Raw genomic sequence first — 17,710 nt, 5'->3', positions numbered from 1 at the left:
CGTTTTTTTTCGTTTCCTTCTTTTCTAGCTCAGGAGGGAGATGCCTAGAGCCGGGGATTGAGCGACCACAGTCCAGTCGTTCAGCGTTTTTTGTTTTTTTTTTTTGCACTTGGAGTCGGTTATCCGCTCGGTTTCCCTAACTTTATTTCGAGGGGCAGCTGACATGACAGCTGTTGAAAGGAGCCTGAGGTCACCGCAGCCTTAAGATGGCATTTGTTTCATGGCGTCTTTGGGGAGAGGGGGGAGATGCTGATGACTCCGTCCCCTGCAGTGTTATTTCTTTCCTGATCGCTGTGCACTTGGGGGATGCAGTGCCTCCCGGAGCGGACAGGGCTCCCGTCCCGGGGACTGCCCGGGATCCTGGCCGCAGAGCGAAGGGCACCCACCAGCCCCTCCCTCACTGGAGTTGCGCTTGCGGGGAGAGAGGGTTTCTGTTTGGAGCGCGATTGCAGCCTTCGCTAGATTCGATCCGTCCAGGTTGGATCCTGTTCGAGGGGGGTTGGAGTTGAGGAAGCAGGGGGAGTGGAAAAGGGAGGAAGAAAGTTCTTATGTTGCAAGAGGAATGAATATTTGTGTCCAGCCCCCGTGCTGTAGCCAGAATGAGGCTGAAGTGGATGATGCAACCTGGGAGAGAGTAGAGCAACATGGGGGGGAGGGGGGAGAGAGAGAATAAAGCAGGTCTTCAAGATAGGCTGAGAGAAGGCTGTGTTTTTGTTTTGTTTTGTCGAGGGGGATGGAGCCTGGGTCGTATTTTTTCCCCTTCGTCTACCGGATGCTGTACATGGATGTATGTGAAAGCACCAGCTGGCCGAGTTTTCAAATAAAGATAGAAGGAAGGCGGGAGATGACTCAGTGTGGTATGCCCCTTCTGTTCGCAGGAAACTGAAAAACAGAGTTGCAGCCCAGACCGCCAGAGACCGCAAGAAAGCTCGGATGAGCGAGCTGGAGCAACAAGTGGTCGATTTGGAAGAAGAGGTAAAAATACTTAAACCAAAAAAAATCAACAACTCTTCTCTCTGTTGTGTATCCTTCCCTGGTAAATGTTGTGATATTCGCTGCCCACCCCAAGTTGTGTCGGTCCCTTTGGAATAAAATGGAACAGGTGATTAAACGTTAAGTCTAGCTCTAGCTGGTTTGGCTCAGTGGATAGCGCGCCAGCCTGCGGACTCAAGGGTCCCAGGTTCGATTCTGGCCAAGGGCACATGCCTGGGTTACAGGCTCCATCCCCAGTAGGGGGTGTGCAGGAGGCAGCTGATCAATGATTCTCTCTCATCATTGATGTTTCTGTCTCTCTCTCCTTCTCCCTTCTCTCTGAAATCAATAAAGAAATATATATTAAAAAAAAAAAAAGCTAAGTCTACGTTAGGGTGGGCAAGGTCGCTGGTTAAATGGTGAAGCTGGATGAGAGAAAATGACCCGCCCGCAGGCAGATGGTACTGGATCTGTTTCAAAGTTGGCGAATTACAGCAATGTTTATCAAGATAGTGCTAAGAAATTGTTAAGAGCAGAGGAGGAAAGAAATCATTGCTTACACTTGAGTCCCTTCCTGGCGTGGCCAAAGTCCACCAACGGTTCCTTTCCCCTTCTAGGGTACACCTGATCTTAACCTGTTGCCATTGACACATCCTAAATAATGATTATTTATATTCTGGTTTTTTTATACTTTGACTTTTTTTAAAAATATATTTTATTGATTTTTTACAGAGAGGAAGGGAGAGAGATAGAGAGTTAGAAACATCAATGATGAGAGAAACATCGATCAGCTGCCTCCTGCACATTCCCTACTGGAGATGTGCCCGAAACCAAGGTACATGCCCTTGACTGGAATCGAACCTGGGACCTTTCAGTCCGCAGGCCGATGCTCTATCCACTGAGCCAAACCGGTTAGGGCTATATTTTGATTTTATGGTCCACTTTTGTTATTACCTGCCAATTCAAGATAGGATTTTTTTTTTGTCATCCTATCTAAACTAAAGTTACAAGTCACCGTTTGCTGAGGTCTATCTATGTTAGTTGGAGGCACTGTGTTATTTGTGACCCCCATGAACTGGAACTTCTTAAATAGCTTATTTTTTAGTCATTATGACCTGGCCTTTCTAATACCTAGTGTGACCTGGATAAGCATAGCTTTCCCGAAGGAGAAGGAAGGGAAATTAATTGAAGTGAAACTCCCATCAGGTATATTAAGTGAAAGAATTAGATGTTTTAATAGACTCTTACGAACTTTCTTCCAGAACCAGAAACTTCTGCTGGAAAATCAACTTTTACGAGAGAAAACCCATGGCCTTGTGATGGAGAACCAGGAGTTAAGACAGCGCCTGGGCATGGATGCCCTGGCTACTGAGGAGGAGGAGGAGGAGGAAGAGACCAAGGCAAGTATCTCCTTTATCTGGTGCCGAATGGGAGAACTGTTTCTAAGTGGCGTGACATGGCCTCTTTAATGACACTTATTTTCAAGTGTGTACTGAATAGTACAAGTCCTGATACTTAATAAGTTACATGGCGCTCTCAGAGCAAGTACTAACAAATGCTGATAGCCCCTAAGACGTGCCAGCGTGAAGGAGAACCAGCGTGAGAGAGCCAGTCAAATCTGACTTTGAGTGCTACTAAACTTATAGAAGCTTTTTGATGAATATGAATAAGCAGAGAAGGGACTCATTTTGATAGCGACACTTCTCTGATAGAAGATTTATGGCTTTTAATCTATGGATTAATCTATCGATGAGGAATATTATTGTTATGGAGAATATCACTAGGATATTATTTAAGAGTAAAAATGTTTCGGGGCATGCAAAACCACAATGAAAAGTTAGTTTTGCCTGGCCCATGTGGCTCAGTGGCTGAGTAACGACCTATGAACGAGGAGGTCACAGTTCGATTCCTGGTCAGGGAGGCAGCTGATCGGTGATTCTCTCTCATTCATCATTGATGTTTCTGTCTCTCCCTCCCTCTCCCTTCTTCTTAGAAATCAATAAAAATAGAGTTTTTTAAAAAGACTAGTCTTACTCCCTTTTCTCATCTTTTCTTGAGGACTCAAGAAAATGGAAATAACAAAGGTCAGGGAGATATTTCAGCTCTGAAGATTAGTTTTCTAAATTTATTGGAAGTTGTGAATCACAGCTGCCTGGTGAGCATTTCCTTGGGGATTCCCAGCTGTTTATTCACTTTGGTTTTTCCTCCAGGGGAATGGAGCGAGGCCAGTGGCCGGGTCTGCTGAGTCCGCAGCACTCAGACTACGTGCACCTCTGCAGCAGGTGCAGGCCCAGTTGTCACCCCTCCAGAACATCTCCCCGTGGATTCTGACAGTGTTGACTCTTCAGACTCTGAGGTAGGGGCTGTTTGGGTTTACTAAAGAGGTGTTATCACTAGTTAATTCCATGTTTGATGCCCAATATTCCTACCATACAGATTAGGACAGAAGTTGGTTTGGGTTGGGTTAGGGGTGAACATCAACTATCTTCCTGTTTCCAGGTGATCCAGAGCATGGAGTGAAGTGTAGATAAATGGGTCTGGTGGGTTCCGGAGGTTATCCTATAGCAGCGGTTCTCAACCTGTGGGTCGCAACCCCTTTGGGGGTCGATTGACCCTTTCACAGAGGTCGCCTAAGACCATCGGAAAACACATCTATAATTACATATTGTTTTTGTGATTAATCACTATGCTTTAATTATGTGCAATTTGTAACAGTGAAATTGGGGGTCACCACATGAGGAACTGTATTAAAGGGTCGCGGCATTAGGAAGGTTGAGAACCATTGGCCTAGAGCATAATTGATTAATTTATATTACAGGGCCTAGTACTTCGTGTTCTAGGTAGATTCTCAGGTGCATTCTAATTTTTGCCTCTTGCAGTCTGATATCCTGTTGGGCATCCTGTTTAACTTGGACCCAGTCATGTTCCTCAGATGTCCTTCCCCAGAGCCGACCAGCCTGGAGCAGCTCCCAGAGGTCTACCCAGAAGGACCCAGTTCCTTACCAGCCCCCCCTTCTCCATCCCTGGGGACGCCATCAGCCAAGCTGGAAGCCATTAATGAACTGATTCGTTTTGACCACGTATATACCAAGCCCCTGGTCTTAGAGATGCCCATCTCTGAGACAGAGAGCCAAGCCGATGTGGTAGTGAAAATTGAGGAAGCACCTTCCAGCCCCTCAGAGAAGGATCCCCCTGAATTGGCTGTCTCCGTGAAGGAAGAACTTGTAGATGACTTCATTCCAGAGCTGGGCATCCCAGATCTCCTTTCAGCCGGCCACTGCCTGAAGCCATCTTCCTGCCTCCTGGATGCTTATAGTGACTGTACATATGAGGGCTCCCCTTCCCCTTTCAGCGACATGTCCTCTCTGCTTGGTGTAGACCATTCCTGGGAGGACACCTTTGCCAATGAACTCTTTCCCCAGCTGATAAGTGTCTAAAGGATGACCCAACGTTGCCCTTTGCCTTGATTTTTACACTGCCTGGAAGAGAGCAGAGAAGCCTGTCTGTGCTTCATTCAGAAAGCCAAAGTAGAAGATGCACAGCAAAATATTTGTCTGTTAAACCTCACAGGTCACCCCAAGTATTGTCTTTTGAGACATTCAGCCGTCCCAAGGTACTCAGATATAGTGCTATATCCCGAATTGCAGCTTTTGAGGTAGTATCTTAAGGGCAGTAGTTTGCTCTAAAGTACTTACAAAGGGACCTCAGACAGGGAATTTATGAATGGCCCTTTATCATTTCTCTTCCTTCTCAGCATCCTAGGCCTGCCTCTGATTTTTAGGGACTTTAGTTTGCTTCTGCAAGCAGAGAGAAACCTAGCTGAGGGGGCTCCTTTTCCCTCATGTACAGTTCAAGTAAAGATCAAGAATCTTTTGTAAAGTTACAGAAATTTACTATGTAAATGCTGATGGAATCTTTCTCTGCTAGTGTATCTTTTGGAAGGTGCTTTCTTCATTTATTTAAAACTACCCATGCAATTAAAAAGTGCAATGCAGACTTTGTTCTATGATTCCTTCTTGGATCTTAGCATGTTCTTTCCAGGTGTTCCACTGTTTGCCGTGGTAGTGATTTATCCGACTTCAATAAGCATGCCACTTTAAAGTGCCTGAAGGTTTTTTCCCTGTAATTACTGTTTGCTACAATTCCTAAAGCCATAAGTGATATAATCTACTCTGAGCAGTTACTATATTTCAGATCATTTCTTCAGCCTAACAGACCATTATCACAGCTAGTAAGTGGCAGAGCTAGAACCCTTAACCAGTTTCGCTATACCATCTCATGTGAGAGAAGGGCATGCCATTAAATACCAAGATTTCTTGCCATTATTAAAGGGTTTAAGAGCACTTTCTAGAATCAGACTTCCTGGCTCAACTCTGCCACTGGTTAGCTGGGTAATCCTGGACATACCACTTATTTTCTTGTCTGTAAAGGGGCATAATAGTATCTCTACCAGTTGCTAAAGGATTCAGAGATGGTGTGTTATAAGCACTTAGGACATTCTAGGCACCATCCCACGCACTAAAATGTTAGCTATTCTCTCCTAATCAATTTTGGAAGGGTTTTAATGACAGAATTAGATATACATACTCTAGAACTTGTTTCACAAAACATTGCACCTGTTCTAAAGACTTGATGGCCTCCTCATCCTTCATGGTGCACCTCTTGGGAATCCTTTTATGAGATAGTAAAGGGTTTCCCTCACTGACATTTCACCTATGCCGGCATTCTATGCCAATGTTAAGACAACCTCTGGGGAAGTCAAACTGAATGAGTAGACGAAAATGGGATTCAGTCCCAAGCAGCAAGGCACAACGGTATAGTTTTAACCCAGTACAAGGGATTGAAGGCATGTGATTTCGGTGTGATTGGCGGCATGTCCACAAGCATACTTTAAGGCAAGACAGCCTAAGATTCCTGGTCACTGAAGCCAGAGCCCAATGCTGGTGCGTGGCATGCAAGCTTGTTTACTCAGTTTCTGTGTCGTAAATGGAAGGACAGCCTCCAGCTGTCCTCATGACTAAAAACTTGATTTTCTATAACTGAAAACTTAAGAGCTGAGAATCTATTTAGAGATCGTGTAGGCAGATGTAATTACAGATGCATTTTAAGCTTCCATCATAATAGCAGAAGCATCGAAATTGAGGCGCAAGTCATTTACATTCAATGACATCACATGAAAGAGGCAGCTGTACTAACAGGAATAACACACAGGACATGCATAAACTGTAGGTTAGGGTTTTCATTTCCTGCACAGATGGGTGGAAATTACCCAGTCTTGAGAAAACACCTGGTATTCAAGACGTCTTCATTGAAACACTAAATCGAATGGTTGGAAATAAAAATCAAGACCTTTTCCTACAAAACCAAAACACAGTTTCTATTAAATGCAGAGGGCTGTCCATAACAGGTGAAAAGAATCAGGTGACACGCCTGCACACCATTTCCCTGGGCCTTGTAACACCAGTCTCTGTGGGCTTCCTTGCTTTTCTAGGAATACTACTACAGCAAACACAAAGTAGGCCAGAACTGTAGACAGGAGGTCATACTGCGTACTCCAGGGATATTTTATGGCACAGGTTAAAGTCTAAAAGTCTGAATTAAACCTTTACCCTTTGACCCAATATTCATTAAGGGACAGAAAGACTGGCTTACTTACCCACTAATCTGGAGTTGTCATATCTACAATGCCACTGGCAGAATATTTGAACCAAATGGATATACACAAAACTATCCCCTCAAGGAATTAAATGTCTATGTGTTTTTAACTGACTTTAGAGAGGGGGAAGGAGAGAGAAAATTATTGATCAGCTGCCTCCCGCACAACCCCCAATGGGGATCAAACCTACAACCTGGACATGTGCCCTGACCAGGAATTCAACCAGTGACCTTTCAATGCACAAAACAACACTCAACCGAGCCACAATGGCCAGGGCTCCCCCTCAGGAATCAAATGTTACTCTGCCTAAAACACGTTAGCAATAAAACCAAATGGCATTTTAGATATTGCTGCAAAAAGACTGAAACCACTGAAGTCTGAACACTGCGCCTAGTGAATTGGATTATACTATCTTGTCAGTATCTAAGGTTTTTTAGTTTTTAAGCCTGTGAAAGAACTTTTAAAAATAACTTTTAGCTGTGATTTCCAAATGAAAAACAAAACAAGATCCTGAGTTTTCTGTATAATTATAACCCAAACTTAACCTGCCCATAAATCAGGGAATCCACATTTATCAAACAATGGTTGTGAATATGTAGGCAATACTGCCACCCAGTGACCTGTCAACTCAAGAAAGGAATGATCATGTAATTGAGCATCCTGGAATTTTCCTATTCCTTATTTTTAAAGGTCCCAAACCTATAAAAACAGAACTGTGAACACTATGCACCCTTTTCAACTCCATATTTGAACATTTTTGAAGGCTCAGTCACTACTGCCATCTTGAATACGGGCAATTAATCACCATTACCAATCAATGCTGTTCATACAACAGTAGTGAATTGCTAAGAGTGGATAGCATTCTAGGGGTTTTAGGAACGGCAAGACATACTATGACTGGTTTGTAAAGAGCTAATTCATTTATGAAACTTACCTTTAAACCAACATAATCATCTCTTAGAATATATTTAAGCCCCTCACTGTTATGAATGCTACTTGAAATACAATTTAGAGGAAAGCAAACACGTGATTGTTATATTTACTTAAGTACAGAAATACAAATATCTCAAAAAGTCCAAAACACTTATGAAGTTTTATTGAAAACAAATACAGAAACACCAGATTCTCGTTTTAAAGCAAAATTGACAGCATTTTCCAGAACTTTCCTAGTACTGCACCATTCTTATCACTATTAAAAAACAAAACCAAGTTCTAAATCCAAAATAATTAATGATCTTGCTGGTAAGCATTCTTCTCATGGTTCTAGTTATTTTCCTAAATTTTACATTTGCACCTTTTCAAGAATGAGGGTTTTTTTTATTTGACTGATTAATATGTGAGAACTGGACTTACTTTCTTCATATTAATTTTTTTTAAAAATCCACACACCCTATTCAAACTCAGAGAAAATATACATTTGTTCATTAAAGCTCACCTGCTTTAGATAATTTTTTCTCATGGTTCATTTTCCTAAATTTTACATTTGCACCTTTTCAAGAATGAGGGTTTTTTTTATTTGACTGATTAATATGTGAGAACTGGACTTACTTTCTTCATATTAATTTTTTTTTAAAAATCCACACACCCTATTCAAACTCAGAGAAAATATACATTTGTTCATTAAAGCTCACCTGCTTTAGATAATTTTTCCTCTTCATACATTAGCATAGAAAGCCAATGTTTGATCCATGCTGCAAAAGCTGTACAAAATGAAAAGACGTTATTCCCCTAGGGAAACCTTAAGGCAAAACTAAAAGTCTTATGCTATAAAAAGAAAAACAAAACAGAAGCATGGGGGCTGTGGAGACGGCTCAGGTGAGTAAGCACCACAAAGATGAAGACCATTTTAGTATAAACGTATGCAAATTTAGAAAGGAGCATCGAACATCCATTTTCCTGCAGAAAGAATTGTCATGTCAGATCACTTGACTCCTGAAACAAGTTCTGTTTAGATTTTAATAAACAGAATCTTAATTCTCTCCTGTATTTGCCTATGGTATCAGAGCCTTGGTCTGGGGGCTCTTTCTTCCTCCTCTTCATTACACGGACCCTTGACCAAAGGCCTGCCCATCATTCCTATAGAAGACAATCGTGTGTTCGGGTGCTTCTTGGGAAAGCTGTCACCTCCCCTTCCACCCTAACACTGGGACTAACTCCAAATTCCGGGAGTTGCTTCATGTTTTTGGGTTACAATAGAACAAAGTTTTTAACATGGAGATTTCTTTAAGGCGACAAACTTTACAAGTTGGTCCCAATAAACAATGACCTAAAGGCAGGAGTTTTTCAAATGGCATGAATCAGACACAGGCAGATTTCAACAGAATACAGTTTACATTCATCTCTAAATCGGAGATTAAGAAACTATTAGCTGGTTTCCAACTGGTTTAAATACTGGTTTGAAGTTTGAATAATTTTCTTGTGTAGACATTAAATATTTTGTTTAAATATTAAACATTAAATCTTTTCCTGACTGTCCAGACAGAAATAGAGAAAGCAGGAACAAAAGGCAAGAGAAGAAACAGTCCAATAAACAGACTTGTGACTTCTACACCATTTGTAACAAGGGGAAGGATTTCAGCATGTGTTTCAAAATGCCTGGGAGCTAGTTTCAAAAAGTTACCTCTATACTTGGTATAAATCTTTTTTTTTTTTTCTATACAAGGTATTTGATTCCTACAAAGGGAGAAGAAATCCAGAAAACAGAAAGAACTAGGTGGTCTCCTGCTATGTGAGGAAAGGGCCAATATTACACTCATTTAATAAGTTATAGTGAATATTCTGTAGCATTAAAGGAACTGTCATTTCACTGTGCACTACTGAGTCCTTGCCACACAGAAAAGTTCTTCCTGAGAAGTAAAACACTTTAAACTTGGTTGTCCCCAAAGGAAACCTTGAGCTGGTTTACGTCTGAGAACTGAAGACTTCCTGCCTGCTCGCAGGAAACTCTTCTCTGCCAACTTTTAGGTTACTGAATAGTTGAAGCACCAGGCAAACTGGCTATTTCAGTAAATCTCAACATGGCCTGCCCATACGTTCTCAGTTAAAGATCCAGTCATTGTTTCTAAATTAACATTTAAAACTCCACTTGCTCATACCGGTACCTTTTTTTAGCTACTGAAGTGATCAATCCTGGGCTTAGCTGACACAGCACTTCCTCAGGGTTACCCAAGAGTGCTTCTCCCACAGCCAATTTGCACATGGGTTACCTCAAAATCTTTTAAATTATCCAAGTTAATTAAGTTGTAAACATTACTGAATAGTTCGGTTTATCAATTATGCAAGGGAATCCCAGGAACTACAGTAACACAGAGCAAAAAAGCCTCAAAGGAAAAACCTTTTCTTTATATTTTCATTGCATTTTCAGAGGCAGAGAGGTGAGCCACAATGCTACTGGCTATTTAATCAACTTAGCTACATTGAAATGACAACTACTGTACAAGTTTCAGAGCCTCCGTTAAATTTCTTAGCAATAGACTTGAGCTACGGCTTTCTTCCCTCCTTCTCCCCAGTCATAGTCACCACTGTAAACAGAGTTCATATCTCCAGATAAGCTGGGATTCAACTGTCAGGGTTCAGTTGTAGTAGCAGTACCCTTTTTTCTTAATGCATCTTTTTCAACTCAAGAGTCTCAGTATTCTCCAAGTTTCTGAATGGTTTAAACAATGTGACAGATGATTGAAGTCACCCTTACACACGGAGTGTCGATACTTGCCTGTGCAGACTGTAAGCTCACAAAAATAATGCCTCTAGAAAATAGCTTTTCCCTTGAGGCAAGCTTCCTTGGCAAAACGTTGAATTTGAGAAATGGCTACCCAAAATGAGAGGCCCTCCCCAAACCACAGGTGGAGATGTTCTTACACCCGTTTCAGAACTTTCAAGTCCCTATGCTGTATAAGCAGGCTCATGAATGAACACATGAGCCTTCAAAAATTTGACAACTTTAGTATAGAAACACATTTCTAGAGTTCCATCTCTTCTTCTGTGCAAGCAGCTGTCTCCAAACTATTGTACATTGGCAGCCCTGTTTGCCGAGGTTCCAAGAACAGTTCAGTTCTCCTAGGGAAGGTGGTGCCGGCGGCGGCTGGCTTAGCTTGGCTCTCTCTAGTGTAGTTCTTAGCGTTAGATGGTGGCTTTGGCTTATCGGGAAGGAGTTCAGGGAGAGGTTTCCAGAGCACAAGCTCCATGGAAGGACGGCTCCTAAGAAAGAAAATATAGATTTTTATTAAAAATTCTAAGACGTGAAAATAAAAGATATATGTTGAGAAGCTAGTCTACTGTCTAATATGTAGAATTACACACTGAAAGCATCAAAAGTAGAGATTCATAATAATAATGCAAATTAATTTTGAGAAAGGATATTCAGCCCTAGCTGGCTTGGCTCAGTGGATAGAGCATCAGCCTGAGGACTGAAGGGTGCCAGGTTTGATTTCGGCCAAGGGCACATGCCTGGGTTGTGGGCTCGATCCTCAGTGGGGGGTATGCAGGAGGCCGCCAATCAATGATTCTTTCTCATCACTGATGTTTCTATTTCTCTCTCCTCCCTTCCTCTCTGAAATCAATAAAGAAATATATTTTTTAAAAAAAGGATATTCAAATACATAAAATTTTACAGTTCTGCATGCATTTTTAACCAAACCAACTGGTTGTACTGATGCTGTGATTAGAATATAAACATCCAATGTGAAAAAATAGAGGCCCTTGATTTAATATAACTTTTTTTTAGACAGAGTGGAAAGGAGAGAGGGGGGAGAGAGAGAAACATTGATGGGAGAGAGACACACTGATGTGGGCTACTATCTTGTACTAACCTATTATAAATGAAAACGAAGCACTGGAAAAATATATTAAAAGTATCTCAGTATGCCCTTTGCTTAGTATATGAAGTATGTTGCCTGGCAGCTGTGGCTCAGTGGTTGAGCACTGACCTATGAACCAGGAGGTCATGGTTCGATTCCCGCTCAGGGCACATGCCCAAGTTGCAGGCTTGATCCCCAGTTGGAGGCATGCAGAAGGCAGCCAATCCAGTGATTCTCTCTCATTATTGATGTTTCTCTCTCTCTCTCCCTCTCCTTTCCTCTTTGAAATCATTAAAATATATTTTTCAAAAAGTATAATTCTTTTTGCAGTAAGCCAAATGTGCCCAATGCCTGTGTCTGCTCCCATCAAACCTCCCCAGTTACTAATGGTTCGATGGTTTCTAGAGCCCAAAGGCAAGTAAAGCAAATAAAACACAGACAATAAAGAGTATCTCCGAAGGTGAGCTTCTGGAAAACTACCGAGAGCAGAAAGTGCTATGTTTTAGGCTGGAGGTAACATGACCTGCTTTCTCTTGGCTAAACTATCGACCCATCCTCAGGGTTGGGCAGTTAATTATAAGCTCAAGTTAGGGGCTGTGATCTAACAGCAAGCAGCGCTGAACCCACTATGGCCAAAGGCAGTAATGCTTCATCTACCTAGCATCCCTGGGACTGGTGCCCGACGAGAAGGTACCAGGTGTATGCCACGTACCCTGACTCTCAAGTCCTATTCAGGCAGCACATAAATGGCACTTAGAACCTGCCCACGGCAGATGCTGAGGACTGGAGACTACCTAGGCCAGTGATGGCGAACCTATAACACGCGAACTCATTTTTTTGGTTGACTTTTCTTTTGTTAAATGGCATTTAAATATATACAATAAATGTCAAAAGTATAAGTCTTTGTTTTACTATGGTGGCAAAGATCAAAAAATTTCTTTATGTGACACGGCACCAGAGTTAAGTTAGGGTTTTTCAAAATGCTGACATGCCGAGCTCAAAAGGTTCGCCATCACTGAGCTAGGCTCAAGGATACAAGAATTACCGACCTATCATTAGCTCTTATGTTAATGAGCTCCAGGATGTTTTGCCTTTTAGTTAAGGATCTTACGTTGGCTTTCCAGTTTCCTCTCTTGTCCTCACACTATACTTTCATTACTCACAACAAGTCTGTTTGTTCGGCTCTCACTGGCTGTTTCTACTCTGATGATCTAGGAAACCAGAAAAACGAAACTGTGTCTAAATTAGGGGAATAATGGTGCTTACAGCTAAAGGCCTTGAGAGGCTATATACACTATAAGACAAACATATGAGTTTTGATTTGTAACCTTTGCTGGGAGACATTTTTGTTTGTTTGTTCCTAGGTCTCGATAGTGTTCCTGGATGACTGAGAAGCCAGGTGAACAAGAGGTTTTGAAATGTGGATCCTATGTCCTATCATAGGAATTTAAGACAATGGGCTACTCCTTGCCAACCCTCCCATTCCCAAACAGAATACACTGCCTTTCAGGCCTGTATTCAAAGACTCCAAGGGGTAAGTAGGCAAACTATTGCGTTCTTCAAACTCTTTCTTGCAGAGCATTTTGCTCACTCCAATGAACTAAAAATGGCGAGGACACACCGAGGTTAGCAAGGTGGAGAAGCTGGCCCGGCTCCCACTGCGAGTGAGTGGAGGAGGGAGCATTTGCACCTAGATCTTTCTGACCCTAGAGCAGGGGTCCTCAAACTTTTTAAACAGGGGGCCAGTTCACTGACCCTCAGACTGTTGGAGGGCGGGACTATAGTTTAAAAAAAAAACAAACTATGAACAAATTCCTATGCACACTGCACATATCTTATTTTGAAGTAAAAAAACAAAACGGGAACAAATACAATATTTGTATTTGCATGTGGCCCACGGGCCGTAGTTTGAGGAACCCTGGTCTAGAGACTCTGGGTTTTCAAGATCATAAGTAAATGGAAACCAGGAACCAAAACTTACATGGACTCAATCATTTTCTTTGTAAAGACTTCATCAAATTCCCTCTTCAAACCTGTTTTCATAGCATCAGAAAGGACAAGACTGGGGAGATGGTTAATATTTCTGTCAGCTTCAACTTCTTCATCTTCGTCAATTATTCTAAATAAAGGCAGCAGAAGCAGAGAAAAAAAACTTAGTCAAACTATTATATATTCTAGTAATTGGAAAAAAATAAAAAAGGATAAAAGTAACAGGTGCTATAGCGAAAAAAAGGTCAAGTAAAACATGAGGCTATACATGAGTGAAAAAATTATACACAGAATAGTTATTCAACATTTCATTTAATAAAAGTTTTATATTAGATGCAAAGTTGAAGAATGTGTCCCTGGCCCTAGCTGGTCTGGCTCAGTGGATAGAGCGTCAGCCTGTGGACTGAAGGGTCCCAGGTTCGATTCCGGTCAAGGACACATGCCTGGGTTGCAGGTTTGATCCCCAATAGGGGGTGTGTCTGAAGAAGCCAATCGATGATTCTCTTTCATCACTGATTTTTCTCTCTCTCTCCCTCTCCCTCCCTCTCTGAAATTAATAAAAACATATTTTTTAAAAAAAGAATGTCTCCCTGAAAGTCCCAGAAACCAAAAATTAATATTCAGAGATAGTAGTAAGTGAAAAAATTCTGTACAGTTCTACAAGAAGAGCTTACTTTAACATTTAATATGTACATTTTGAGTTCCTTATTTTTACAGTTTCTCTAAGAGGTTGAGAATCAAGGTATCATCAAGTGATGAATCAGACTAGCTTAAAAGAGTAGAGACATGACATCGGAACAGCAACAAGCCCGGTATATACGCTGCCCATTTACCTGTCCTCAATTTCCTGAAGCCTCCTTCTGGCAACGTCACACTGTGGTTCTCCAGTGGTCTGATCCATTTCTTCACAAGTCACATCTAACATGGCAGGTGCAGAAAGGCCACTAGGGCATGGACTTACTCCATGGCCCTCTATATCCTGATGTGCACAAAGAATCCAGTCATTAGGACCAGCACAGAGCCCTGCTTCAGTAAGCCTTTTCTTTCTTACTGGGCAACTGGAAAAAAAAGTTTTTTCAATGAAAATCCTGGATATAAATGAAATGTAGATCATCCCTATCTCTAATCAAATTCTAATATGAAAGAACTCTAATAACTTCTGACAGTGTGTTTATAAAACCACGCATTTTCTTTTCTGTCATTCTCACCGCCTCCTTGAAAGGTTTTTTTCTACTGCTCTCTGCCAAACTAAGCTGTTCCTACAAGATCTTGCTTTTATAAATTATAAGTGTTCAATGTGGAAAATTAAAGTCATTCCTATTTGGCTCTGGATAGGTCAAGTGGGAGTAAGGAACCAAAAGTCACAAAGCAGTAATTCAGCACCAGCTATATTTTGTCATATTTCTGCTGCTCTATCAAACTGGTCACATGACAAAGTGGTTGTAGGCATCCCGTATTCCCTTATGGCAAAAACATATGCCTCATCAGGTCTGGTCTAAGTACTACAGGTGCTGATGCTGCTGATTTCTTGGTCCTCTCCAAAATGCCATATTGCCAGTTGGCTCTCTGAGTTCTTGATTAATGAGGTACACTATTCCCCTACCTTCAAACATAGACTATCTTTACTTCCTTGAAAATTTTATATTTCATAGAGACCTTAGAGTTCATCAAATCCAATTTGTTTTGCACATTTGGAAACTAAGATCTAGAAAGACTTAAGTACTCCCTCCAAGTGTCATGTAAGACAGAATTACATGTTGGGCACCAGACAGACCCACCGTAGAGCCCCTGAATCCTACTTCTGTGCCATTTTCACGAAAACTGCCAGCTCCTTAGGAAAGTTCAACTGTTCAAACTCTTAGCATGAAGTAGTATTTGCAAGCATGATATTACCAGTTTAGTTGAAAGGTGTATGGCAACTAGCCCTGTTCTATTTCAGTATTTAGGCCAAAAGTACTCTATGGTCTGGGCATTAGCAAGTGCAATCTCAAGACCAGAACATCTTGTATGTTTCCTGATGTGCACATGTACATACTTGGGAGGAGAACTGGTGGGTTAAAAGGTACATGTGCCTTCAACTTATTAGATAATGCCACCCTGTTTCACGAAGTGCTATGCCAATTTACATTCTCATCCATAGTGTTTGAGAGTTCCTGATGCTCCATGACCACTCCTATATCACGGTGGCTTTACTATGCACTTCCCTAAAGACTGATGAGGTTGAACATCTTTTCGTTTGGCTGGTCATCTGGATATCCTCTTTTATCCCCGCTCCCCCAAAAACCTCCCCACTGACTGCCTACCTATGAATACAATTTTTGCCTATTAGATCATAAAATTTAAAAATACAGATGTGGTGAGAAGATGAAAAACAGACATTTCCACTGCTATAAAGAATATAAATGGACAACTCTGGTTCCCGCATGGCTCAGTGGTTGAGCGTGGACCTATGAACCAGGAGGTCACGGTTCGATTCCTGGTCAATTCCCAGTTGGAGATGTACCCGCAACCCAGGTACATGCCCCCGACCGGAATCGAACCCGGGACCCTTCAGTCCGCAGGCCGACGCTCTATCCACTGAGCCAAACCGGTTTCGGCAAGAAATACATTTTTTAAAAAGAAATATATTTTTAAAAAATTCTTAAAAAAAAAAAAGAAATTGAAAATGCATACATTTAAGACCCAGCAATTTCCTGTCTAGGAAATCCACTCACCTACTTGCAAATATATACAAAGAATTTAAAAAGAATGGCCATGTGCTAAGCCAAATAAGTCATTAAGAGAAAGTATCACAGGATCTCTCATATGTGGAATCTAATGAACAAAATAAACTGATGAACAAAAATAGATCCAGACACACAGAAGCATGGAACAGACTGGAATGTCAGAGGGAAGGTGGAAGTGGGTGGGATGAGATTAACCAAAGGACTTGCATGCATATATGCATAATCCAGGACACAGACAATAGGGTGGTGAAGGCCTGGGGCAGAGACACATGTAATAATTTCAATAATAAAGATTTAATTTTTAAAAAGTCATCGTAAATTCAATCTTTATCTTTCTTCACATGCAAAAAACAAAAAAAAAGCCCATGGTAGAATTGTTAGTAATAGCAAAAAATTAGAAATAGCTTGGCAATCCATCCACAGGATCCTGGTGATCTATACCTAGCCTTAAAAAAGGAATTAGGCAAATTCTATGGGCCCATAGGCAACAAGCTACAAGAAAGTAGAATGAAGAGATGCTTGTGTTGCACAGTGTGAACAATATATCTTCTTACTAAGAAATGCAGGCAGATACAGTGATAAGCGTGTAAGTTTTTTTACAATTATCTTCCAGGGGAGATACAGGAAGCAGTTAACGGTGGTGGCCTCCGGGGAGAGCTGTGAGCTGGGAAGGGAAGACTTTTAAATACTACATATCCACTTGGAATTCTTTTCACTGTGTGTGCGTGTAACATTCACATGGTTCGAAATCAAAACTTCCCAATCCATCAGAGAGCGGGAGGTGCCCGGACTCTGCCGGCCACTCGGTGCCTTTCTCTAAAGCACCACCACCCATGCTGCTGGTGCTATCGGTTCCTGCACCTCCTTCCATCCTTTCACTGCAAACAAATCTCGAAGGACACAAAACAGGGTCCATCAATACACGACAAGCGAATAAACGGCCCCTGAAACTTACTCGTCATCTTCCCGCTCTAGCTTGTGTTTCTTTTTGCAGGGAGCGGAAACACTGTTGAAACAAAACAAAACAAACAAACTAGGCATCAGTTTCCGGGGAAAGGCACGGAGCTCGCGCTTGCAGCAGCCACTCTTTCTGGCTGCAATCAGCTCCCCGCCCCGCACGGACCCAGCTGCCGGTCCCTCTCCGGGACGGACACCAGGTCGCCAGGTCCAGCAGGTACACGTGGGGAGGTCCCGGTCCAACCAGCGATTGCGATCTGACCCCTCGCTCCGTCCCCCGTCCTGGGAGAGACCCGGGGGCAGACCCAGGAAGGGAAAGGGGGTGCGGGACGGGCGCCGCGATCAGCGCCTTTATTTGCACGATCTCACGCGGAGGACCCGCTCCGCCCCTCTCTGCAGAAGCAGCAGCAGCCGACGGCCCGAGAGGCACGGAAAGTTGTGCGCATCGGCGGCCGCGCCGGGTCCGAAAGAGGGGCGAGTCGGGGAGACGCCGAGGGGACACGAGGCTCCCGATGGCCCGGACTCCGACCCGGTCGAGTTGGGGAAAGTCGGCTCACTTCCCAGAGGCGCAGGCGGGCCGAGGTCCCAGCGCGACCTCCGGCGACTTACAGTTA

The 17,710-nt window shown here is 42.4% G+C and overlaps 2 protein-coding genes across 3 annotated transcripts; one reads left to right on the top strand and one right to left on the bottom strand.

Moving 5' to 3' along the window:
• Positions 1–795: 795 nt before the first annotated feature.
• On the top strand, positions 796–4,966 carry XBP1 (X-box binding protein 1; the record flags this gene model as incomplete). The annotated part of the gene is given in 5 exon segments (XM_015562827.1): positions 796–975; positions 2,235–2,372; positions 3,183–3,242; positions 3,245–3,328; positions 3,852–4,966. Coding segments are annotated over 5 exon segments (1,020 nt in total), but the record flags the coding sequence as incomplete, so codon positions are not given.
• A 4,322-nt stretch (positions 4,967–9,288) lies between these two features.
• CCDC117 (coiled-coil domain containing 117) lies at positions 9,289–17,433 on the bottom strand. 2 transcript variants are annotated; one of them, XM_006762048.2, is made up of 4 exons: positions 17,095–17,433; positions 14,247–14,471; positions 13,406–13,543; positions 9,289–10,825 (listed from the first exon to the last, which is right to left on the bottom strand). In XM_006762048.2, exons 1-4 carry the CDS (start codon positions 17,178–17,180, stop codon positions 10,588–10,590), a joined length of 687 nt encoding a protein of 228 aa, XP_006762111.1. In that variant the 5' UTR covers positions 17,181–17,433; the 3' UTR covers positions 9,289–10,587. The 2 variants fall into 2 exon arrangements, with proteins under 2 accessions (XP_006762111.1, XP_006762112.1); XM_006762049.2 differs by having other exon boundaries at positions 14,247–14,392; positions 17,095–17,155.
• Between the last annotated feature and the right edge of the window lie 277 nt (positions 17,434–17,710).

This window comes from Myotis davidii, unplaced genomic scaffold (genome assembly GCF_000327345.1).
Source record: "Myotis davidii unplaced genomic scaffold, ASM32734v1 scaffold478, whole genome shotgun sequence".
Taxonomy (NCBI): domain Eukaryota; kingdom Metazoa; phylum Chordata; class Mammalia; order Chiroptera; family Vespertilionidae; genus Myotis; species Myotis davidii.
The sequence above is the reverse complement of the archived record's forward strand: the minus strand, read 5'-3'. Positions and strand labels throughout refer to the sequence as shown.